Genomic DNA, 10,185 nt, shown 5'->3' on the forward strand with positions numbered 1-10,185 from the left:
GCCGGTCAGTTGGAGGAGAGCAGGGAGCTGTGGGAGGACAGGTCCATGCTGCTGGCGCTGAGGCCTCTGCTCTCTGCGCGGAGGCCTTGGGTGCCCTGGAAAAGACGTCACCTGTGAGGACCAGGACCTGCGACCCACACCCACACCCCAAAACCACCAGCCTCAGCTCCTGCTGCCCTTGCCCCCTGAGCTGGGGCAGTCCCGCAGCACCTTTACCAGCCGCATCAGGTGCCACCTCTGCCCTCACCACTCACTTCTGTGGCCTGAGGGTTTGCTGAGCTCATCAGGCAGAGAGGTGGTTACTTGAACACAGCACCGTCAGTTTTGGAGCTACAAGGTTGGAAGAGGAGCTGCACTGGGGATGCAGCACAGGCGCCGTTCCAGGCACCCCCTTAGGGCGGGAGAGTACCAGCCCCGCACAGCAGCAGAGTGCAGCTGCATGGATGAACATCCACAGTGGCGACTCCCAGCACTGTGTGTGTGCCCTTCACCACCTGGGTCACTGGCCAGGGTCTCCGTAGCCAGCTGCAGTTACACAGCCCCCACTTCAGCATCAGCCCCACCACCCATATGGTGCTTACCTCAAACGAAGCATCGCTAGACTTGTGCAGGTAATTTAATGATGCAGCTCGTTTCATGCTACAAGAAAGCAGAGGAGAGCAGGTATGATCTCATGCCTGGTCAGACGCTCATCCCCAGGGTGGCAGGGCCCCCACCCACTCTGCACCCAGCCTGGCCCTCACAGTCCTGGGACCTACCTGGTGTTCCTGGGCTCCAGGGGACCATTGCCCTGCAGTTTCTTGACCAACATCTCACTGCTCCTCCGTATCACATCTCGGATTTTCCCCAGGGAGCTGCTGCGCTGGAGGGTGCCACTGCCATCCTGGACACAGAGACACAAGCCAGGGTGATGGCTGAGTGGCACCGATCAGGCTCGGGCGTGCTGCAGACGAGTGGCCAGGAACTGCACGTGGCTTCAAGCACCTTCTTGCCTGCTTGCACTGGGGACTTAGCCCTGGCCCAGAGCAGGCTTACTGCTCCCCTACATGGCTCTCCATAAGCCTGGTTCTCCACAGGACAGGATGACCATGGAGTTGGGGGTACCCACCACCATGTCCTGGCTCATCCAGATGATCATCCCTCCCACCCAGTGCAAGCCCAATAGCCAGCCAGGCTGCTGACCTGCACCAGGCCACCAGCACAAATGGCACTGGCATCCCCACAGCCCCACTTCAACACAGCACAGCCCCATCACCTGCAACAGCTTAGGCAGGAGCTACCAAGGAGGTCCCAGGGAAGCACCAGGCCCTGTTGAGAACCTCAAGCTTAGAGGTACTTCTGTCAGGCCAGGACATGCTGCCAGGGCGTTCCTTTTAAGGACTCCTTCCTCATTTGCTGCTGGGTGGAGACTATCCTCCCCCTCCCCTTGCCCTTCCTCACCATGCCATTGCTATTCCTCCTCTCCATCCAGCACTCGTCCTGATGCACATCCTGGTCCTGCATGCTGGGCCTGCAGGCTCACTCACGTCAGACAAGACCAGTCCACATGCACACACGGCCTCATCTCACCTCTGGGGACACCAACTGTGTTGCCAAGTGGGTGTCCTTCTTCGTCAACCCCCGACTTTAGTTGTGCCTGGCCCCACTGCCTGCCCCAGGGTGGCATGTTGCAGGTGTTTATTTATGGCTGCCTGCTTTTTCCTAAGACCAAAACCAGCCCTACATCTTGTTCCCCAGCCCGTTTCCTCTCACATGTCCCCAGTATTAAGAAAGGCACCCTCAGCCCTTCACAGGATCTAGCCCATCTCCTGCATTTAGCTCCACAGGCATGCAAGAGGCACAGGCTGCCAGCATGCACCCCTCATGCCACTGTGCCACCACTGCACCAAACTCCTCCCCTGTGGCCAGGCACGCCCATTACATCAGGTTGTGGCACCACTGCTGGAGTTGGTTTTGCTCTGATGGTCTAATAACAGTACTTCTCCCTGCTCCTGATCTCTGGCACATCAGGGCAGAAGAAACGGAGGTAAGCTGACTGCTGACACCTGATGAGAGTGTGTGGGAGCCCCTCTGTACCACTCCAGATGACCAAATTGCCCCGTGGCCCCAGCTGTCAGCAGCGATTGCCCCAGGCCTGTCCGTATGGCTCTGCAGGTAAACAGGGTCTCTGGCTTAGGCCATTCACCTCCTTGTGCTGAACCCTTTGGGTTGTGGCCCTGGGGAAAGCTTTTCCATTACTTCCCCACTTTGACTACCCAAAGCTCATCCAGCCCTAGACCCCTCTGCAACAGCTGAACGGGACTTTTTTCCACCAGCAAATCTTTCTTCTGGTACTTATCTCATCCTTTCTTGGATAAGCCAAGTGCACTGAACCTCTACACTTTCTCATCAGGATGAGAGATTTCCAAACTGGGAGCCAGGTCCTGTTGCTGCATGGGACTCACCAGGAATGCAGGGAGCACCAGAAGTATTAGCAAGGTAAACATTAACTCCAGCACCAGGCAACCTGTGCAGGTTCTGAAGGAATATGTGGCACTAGCAAAGACAGGGCTGGGGCATGTTTTGCCTTCCCACCAGACTTGCACCGTGTCACCACCCTCCCTGCAGGGTACTGCCATGCCAGGCACTGTTCCTTCTGCCACAGCACACAAGCCAGGGTTGGAGAAGTGAACACATCTGGGGTAGGGGAGCAAGACCATAGTACAAGGGCAGCCAAGTCTGACCAGGAAGCATGTTCTGGGGTCGGGGCTGGAGCCACATTTCCCCAGCCGTGGTGATGCAGACTGACTGCAGACCAACACCAGAACCAAATGCTGCTGCATGCTGTGTTAAAAATAGCCTCCCTTCTCTCCCCACTCCCTTGTCTGCAGGACTATTTTTAACCCAGCGCATTTATGGGGCTTAGTTTACCGCAGAGCCCCCACCTCGTTGCACCCACCAGCGTTTTCAAAAGAGAAAGAATCAGCTCCACCCCTGAGCTGCTCCCCATGGCATGCTCCCACCTTGCCTGCTGCATGGAGGCAGAGGACTTGGGCATGATTTGACAGCACATGGAGCTCAGCACTGGGGGACACAATGGGATAACTCTCTGGCTAATGGAAACACCTGCTAGGGAAGGCTCAAGCTCAGATGCCCCAGGGCTGCCCTGCTGCCCCATGGCTGCAGAGTTGAGGTTAGGAGCAACCTCAGTTTGAGGTTAGGGAGAGAGGCATAGTGGAGTTGGAACTTTCATCTCCAATGCACAGCCTAGGAGAGGTGCCCTATGAGCAACACATCCCCTTGCGCACACACAGACACCAAGCACCCCCACACCTGCTCCAGCAGCATTTGCACCCGCCACCCCAGAACTGACCGATGTTGGCCTACAAAGCATGGAAAGAAGCACAGGACAGGTCTGTCTACCTTTAATCAGAGGTACAGTTGTTACAGCACCAGGTCCAGGACATGGCAAAGCACATGGGCAGGTGGCACTGAGGCCTGAATACACCCTGCACTGGGGACTTGCCACTCTCCCGGAGCACACAGCAGCACCAGGAGAGATTAGCAGGGAAGGGGCGACCCTAGAGCACTGAGCCCCGGGCTCTACACCCCGTGGTCCTGAGGACACATTTCCTTTCAGCAAGCACAAACTCCCAGGGGAGCAGCATGCATGTGCCCCAAGGCCTCTGCACCACCACAGGAAAGCCAGGCCCAGACAGACACAAGCGCATTTAGTATCACAACCTGCCAGATGACTAGCGTAAGAGAAACTAGCTAAATAAATAAGGGGGCGGGGGGGGTCCTGCGCTGGCCTCTGAGCTCTATCCTGCTGCCTGTAGCCTCCTCATTTTTTTTTCTCAGGTAGGAGGGCCAGGGCAGTTCACTTTGTACAGGAGGTGGGATGAGAGTGTACACCTAAAGGTGTGAGGCTTAAGGCAGTGGTGGCTTGGCCCTGGGAAACACCGCCTCTCCCAGTAACAACCAACAGCACCAGACCCTGTGCAGGCCTAGAGTGCCATCAGAGGCAGAGAGCCATGCCACACATGCCAAGGGTCAGCACTGACTTCCTAGCAGTAACAGGGTTAGAGATTTCCCACCCACTTGGCTAGGGAGAGCCAGACAGCACATCACAACTGGCAAGCCAAGTCCCATGTTCAAGAATTCCCCCTCCTCCATGAGCAACCTGTCCCCTTCTCCTCCTCTGGAAACCTCCCTCTAGCCATCCCATCTGCCCCCACATACTCAGAGCACCCCAAGCCTCAGCTCTTCCTTTCCTCACATCCTTCTTTGCACCTCCTTTTTCACCCAACCAAGCTGCTCCAAAACAGCTCATTCCCCATCTCAGCCACTTTTAATGGCCTGGGGCCCTTGCAGAAAAGTTCTGCTGCCCTCCCACCTTTCTTCTGCCTCCAAGGAAGAGCAAACAGCTTCACCCCTGCCCCTCCCTCTCCCAGCAGCCACACCCAGAGACCCTGGAACAATGGGGAGCTGATTCACCCCCTAATGCCATCAAGTAAGGAACTCGGCTACAGCATCAAGTCATGAGGTTACAGCCAAACTGCTTGTCCTGGCAGGTCCTTTCTCCACGTGTGGCCCTTGGCTGTCACTCCCTCACCTCACCTTGGATATACAGTAGCTATGGGCCACCCTACAGCTGTGCCCTTCCAGAGAGTCTCACGTGCTTCCCCTGCATTGCAAAGTGCAGCAGGAAAGAGGACAGCAAGTCAGGGAGAGCCCAGCTCACCGATGGCCAGCGCAGGTTTGCTACAGGGCACTAACATCAGCTAAGCCTACAGGGAAGAAAGCAACTGGGCACATGACAGCCCTGCCAACGCCAGGCCCCTCTGTCCCAAAACAGACCCCCCATCTTCATGCCTCCATCCTGGCCTCTGCAGAGATGGAGAGAACAAGCTAGGAGGGTTGAGGATGTCTAATGATGGCGGAGTTGGCAAGCCTGGAGTGAAGACAATCCCCCGCAGGCCTGGTCCCCAGGGATGTGCAAGGGCAGGCAGGGGGTGGGGGCAGGCAAGGTGACGGTGGCCCGTCACCATGGCCTCGGGGAGCGGGCAGCTCCTCGCAGATTCTTCCTGCTCTTGCTGGCCACGGGACTGGAGCTGGGCCACGTGGCCAGGCGCTCCTCTGCAGGCGTCGCGGTGCCCTCGCGCGCCGGGATGGTTGGGGGACTGGCGTGGAGTTCTTGCCGAGGAAGGAGGGATGGTGTGGAGGAAAAGTCGGAAGATACAACACAAACATCCAGGTGATTGCGGTGGAGGGGAAAGAGGGAGTCTCGGGAGGCATTTAAGCCTAGTGCACAGAGAGGAGAAAGACACAATTTACAAGGCCATGAGGTTCTCGGTCACTCAGGGAGCAGGTGGGGCAGGGCCCAGGTTGCATGCAGAGACAACGGGCCACCTCTGAGCAGGGACGGACTTTTGTGCGCCCAAAACCAGCGGGATCACATCTTTGCCAGCAGGCTGGCATGAGCAGGTAGCTCAGGGAGGAACAACCTGAGCCTTCTGCTCTGAGGGCTCCCTGCTCCTGGGCCTTGGGTGTGGGGTGCCTGCCAAGGCCCCAGCACCACTGAGCTGGTGCCGTCCCTGCTCTCCCAGCCCAGACCTTGGCTCTCCCAGCCCAGTTACCTGGACAGCAATTAGCTGCCCTTGGCAGCAGGACACAGAGGTTGCTGGTAACCCAGGGGCTCCCATGGCCCTGCAAGCAGCAGCTGTCAGCGATGGGATGGCAGCAGAGGCTGCCCTGAGACAGCACATCCAAGGTCTCTAGACCAGCACAGGGAATAACTGGCCATGACAGGAGCAGCAGGAGCTGCCTTAGTCTTCTTTCTGGGGGCAGGTGTAGCCTAGTGCAGTGCTGCTAGCTGGGGAGAGGAGGCTAGCTATGCGTGCAGCAGGCCGGAAAAGGCACCGAGCATCACATGGCAGCAGCCATGTCCCCCAGGGCACTGGGTTAGCCCTCAAATCCTCTATCTACAGCTTGCTGGGCCAGGAAACCCTGCCAAGCCCCCTGGAGAAGGGTCAGTCCCTATCACCTGGGCTGGGTCAGGCTGAGGGAGAGGGTGCCATTGCTTGCTTGCAGTGGGATGATCAGCTCAGAGACTGTCACGAAGGTCTCTTAAACCATCACCAGTGCAAAGCGATCACCCAACACCAACCACAGCCAGGAGGAACTGCAGAGAAACACCAATGTGGACAGGGTGCAGGCAATCCTGTTCCAAACCTTCAGTCCTTCACCTGTGCTTGTCTAGTCTCTCTACTAACAGGGAGTGCAAGGGCCCAGGGCTGGTGCCTTGCCAGGGCTAGGACCTTCTTCACTCCTGACACCAAAAGCTGGGATAGGGGACAGCCCTGCATCTGGTAGAGCTGCCACGTCCCCTTGAAAGGCTGCTCCCTGGGTCCCCTCCAGTCACCTCCTAGGTACAATCCACAATCAAGAGAGCCAGCAGGCTTCAGGCTTAGGTGTTGAAGGGCTGTCATGGCAACAGGGAAGAGGAAGGAGGAAGGAAAGGGAGATCATGCAGTGGGGAGAGAGCTGAGCCAGGTGAGGGAGGGTTAGTGACAGCAGCTATGAGTGAGGGGGGTGCGAAGGACTCCATGTGCTCAGTGTGAAGCCTGTGCCAGGCTGCAACAACCCCTGGGTAGCCAGCTACACTACGCTCTCAACTAGAGTTTACAGGAGGAATGGTAAGCATTAACAGCTTTAGCAGCCCTTGAGCCAAGCACTCACCAGCACCATGCTCACTTGCCACCTCTTCTCCATCCTCTTCCTCCTTGCAGGAGACAAAAGGGCACCTGTCCCAGACCTGGACTACTACCTTCCTCCGAAGTGACCAAAGTGCCCCTCAGTCTCACAGCAAGCCAGGTCACCCTGCCTGTGCCTCAGCTCACACCAGCCTCTTGCCACCATGGTCAGCCCATCCAGGCATCCCAGAGAGACCTGCCTTTTACCGCCTCTGCTTGGCCAGAGCCCATGGAGGGCACAAGCCCAGGACAGGGGGACAGCAAAGATGCTGTCGGGGACAGCAAAGATGCTGCCTGCAGACTATTCCCGTTCCCTGCAGTCAGTCACAAACCCATCAGGCACACACACGCACACACGCATGCTCACAACCCTTCCCAGGCTCAGCATTGCCTGTGGCACAGTGCAGCACAGACAGTCAAGTTGCTCAGAGGCTGTGTGGGCCTGAGATGGGGCCGATGCTCTCAGCCAGGGCCTCAAGAAGGGAGCACAGCAGGGAGAGATGTTAATAAGGTTGCAAGGCTAAGATTAAGGGCCCACCAGGACCAGCTCATGCTGTGCATTGCCAGGGCCTGGCAGCCCCCTGGAAGCAGGAGCCCTCAGTTGGGGGTATCTGGCTTGTACACCAGAAACCAGGCCCAGACACAGACCTTTGTGGGCTGGCTGGCTCATGCCAAGAAAGAGGGAAAGGAAGTGTGCAGGGAATGGAGGCAGACAAGGATGCCACGACAGGCCAGGCTGTCCCTTCCCTCTGGCAGCCGGCTGAGGCCATTCTTGATGGTGTCTTGTACTTACCCCGCTCCATTCCACGCCCATACTCACTTCCTCGCTACCGTCTGTGGCATTCTCGTACTTGACGCCGCCCCCCAGGCTCCGACGTCTCTCTGTGCCATCACCCTCCTTCAGGATCTCCACCACCTTCGTCTGGTTGATTGGGTCAATACCCTGCAAGTAGAAAGGGATAAGGAAGCACCATGTTTTGCCCTTCTGTGTTCTTTCCCTCTAATTATCTGCTGTGCCATGACTGTGCTCAGTCCCGTCCCCTCTCTTGGCCATTGCCCCATCACAGCCAAAACTCTCCAGCACAAGAAGGATGGAGCCAAATGCCATCTCACAAGCAGTGGCTGCTTGGGTTCCTGGCTCAGTGAGCCCTCTCATTGAGCCATAAACCACCCTAGGGGGCAAGAGCTTGCTATCCAAAGCTAAGAGCACTTTTTCTTCACATTCTGGTGTGTGAAGGTTTCTGCTGTCCTTCAGTCTTTCTGCTAGGTGCTTACAGCTCCTGCCTTATTACTTTGAGGATTGAGAGTTCAGGGTGAAAGGTACTCTAAGAAATCCCTAGTGTGTTCCTTGACAAAAAAATGGTGGGAATTAGTAAGAGCAGACCTCCTCAGTAGCTGATAAAGCCCAGTAATGTGTCCTAACCCAGCTGCAGTATTTCTGCACTCAGAGCCATACCCTCCTCCCCGCAACATACACCCCCACTAACATCTACTCGAACTGCATATACACACACCACATGTATACACACGCACAAACACAGCCCCAACCACCAAGGTGCTCTGGTGTCATGGGAACATAAGCCAAGGATATCAAAGGCTGCAAGGCCCAGAGGAGTCTCTCACCACACTCCAAGACAAATGCTGTGCCATGACCTGCCACCTCAAGCCCCACAATGTCCCCCTCTCCACCAGTGAAGGTCCCTCTGTGGTTACCTGCCGTCGAGAGCGAACTGCACACTCCTCCAAGGTCTCAGCTGCCTCTAGCTTGCCCTGGCGTCGGTACAGCGCACCGAGGTTCCGCAGAGTGGTGTTCACAGTTGGGCTGTAGTAACAGATGGAAAGTGAGTGGGGAGCCCTGGGGCCAACCACTCCAGAACCCATAGCTGCTCTCGAAACTACCTCTTACCTGCTAACTTTACAGGCCTTGTACCAGCCACCATACTCAGCGTAGGGAGCACTGTCTCTGTGCTTGCTCTACAGGGTGAGGAGAGGTGAGAGCCATTAATCCCATGCTTACTGATGTTCTCTGGCCTGTGCTCTCCCACTGGGTGCCAGCGTCAGCCCTCACACTGCACCCTTGCAGCAGCCCAGCCTTTGGGAACACAATGTGTAAATGCAGTGATATAGCTCAGCAGGTTGCTGGAGGGAAAGCTGAAAGCCCATTTGCTGCAACGGATTTGGGCCATGAGTAGAAGTGATGTCACCGCCCCAGCAAGGAGCATAATCCCAGCTCCTTGCCCCTTCCATAGTGGATAACACAGTCAGTCCTCACGGTGCTCTAGAGGACATGACAGCCCATGCCCCAGTAAGTAAAAACTACACACAAAAAAAGTCCCCAACCAACAACAACCTCACAGGCATACCAGGCAGCATGGACACTAAACCCCTCAGCCATGGCTAGCAAAGCAATCAGTCAGCCACATCCATGCCTTCTGCCTGCAAGGTCAGGCCTGCCCCACAGCAGGTCAGCCCAGGTAGTTTTCTCCTCTCCAGGCCCAGCCTTTGTACCCCAAAAGCCAGCTGTCTGGCCCTGCGACAGCCAGAAGCACAGAGACTGCTGGCCAGAGCGGCAGGAGAGAGAGCAAAGCTTGATCCTCAAGGAGAGAGATCTAGGGCCAGGACAACCCACTCTGCAGGCCCCAGCTGCTAGTGAGCATCACCCTGCGTCAGTAGGGACTATGGCACCCGCAGGCAGGAATCGCCACTGCTGCAGGAACAGGGCTGCCTGTCCACACACTGTGCCCCCTGGTGTGTGGGGAGCACTTGGGAGTGTGCCACATCCCTGACTCTGCACTCATGGGACGCTTGGGCTGGGGAGGAAACACGCAGCTCAGCCTCAAGCCCAGCAAGGCTGCTCTCACCCAGCAGGTGCAGGGGACCACTGCTTCACAGCCGAAGCTTCCCTGTGGCAAAGGCTCTAGCCCTGAAGAAACCGTCTTCACAGGGACTGTTTTTCTTAGTCCCACAGCACTTCTTAGATCTTTACCTTACATGCTGGAATCTCCCTGAGCCATAGGCACACACTGAGTTTCCTTGGGCCAGAGCCCACACAGCCTGGGCAGGCCCCAGGGACAGATCTCAGACCTCCAAACATCTCTGAAGCTTGCATAGAGGTAGCCCTAAGAAGGTGGCTGAACCCAAGGGGAAATCCCCTGGGGCAGAAAGAACATCGTAGGCCGGGGCTGCCAGCTGTGCGCTCAAAGCCATGCTGCTGGCACGAGCTGCCCTCCCTCTGCTGCCACGTAGAGCAGAGGGAAAAAAAAGGAAAGAAGTGAACCTCTGCAAGAGGGGTTTGATGCTTTTTAATAGGAGATGTGGAAACACAGCACAAAGTGGAGCGCAGCAGCTCCAGTCCCTGAGCCAGCAGTACAAGCAGGTCTGTGGTTGCTGGCACCTGACCAGGAAGGCCATGCCAACCACGCCATGGGGCACGGGCACAGCTGCTCTGGGG

At 56.9% G+C, this 10,185-nt stretch overlaps 1 protein-coding gene across 1 annotated transcript in view; it reads right to left on the reverse strand.

The window, feature by feature from the left end:
* Window positions 1–5: 5 nt before the first annotated feature.
* LOC104276119 (kinesin light chain 1-like) overlaps window positions 6–10,185 on the reverse strand; it is a 24,524-nt gene continuing 14,344 nt past the window's right edge. The window contains exons 11-16 of the mRNA XM_009872300.1: window positions 8,641–8,708; window positions 8,448–8,556; window positions 7,528–7,677; window positions 759–883; window positions 582–639; window positions 6–95 (exon numbers count right to left, since the gene is read on the reverse strand). Of these exons, the coding sequence (XP_009870602.1) occupies window positions 6–95; window positions 582–639; window positions 759–883; window positions 7,528–7,677; window positions 8,448–8,556; window positions 8,641–8,708 (600 nt within the window). The remainder of the gene's footprint in view (window positions 96–581; window positions 640–758; window positions 884–7,527; window positions 7,678–8,447; window positions 8,557–8,640; window positions 8,709–10,185) is intronic.

This window comes from Apaloderma vittatum, unplaced genomic scaffold (assembly GCF_000703405.1).
Source record: "Apaloderma vittatum isolate BGI_N311 unplaced genomic scaffold, ASM70340v1 scaffold33236, whole genome shotgun sequence".
Classification (NCBI taxonomy): domain Eukaryota; kingdom Metazoa; phylum Chordata; class Aves; order Trogoniformes; family Trogonidae; genus Apaloderma; species Apaloderma vittatum.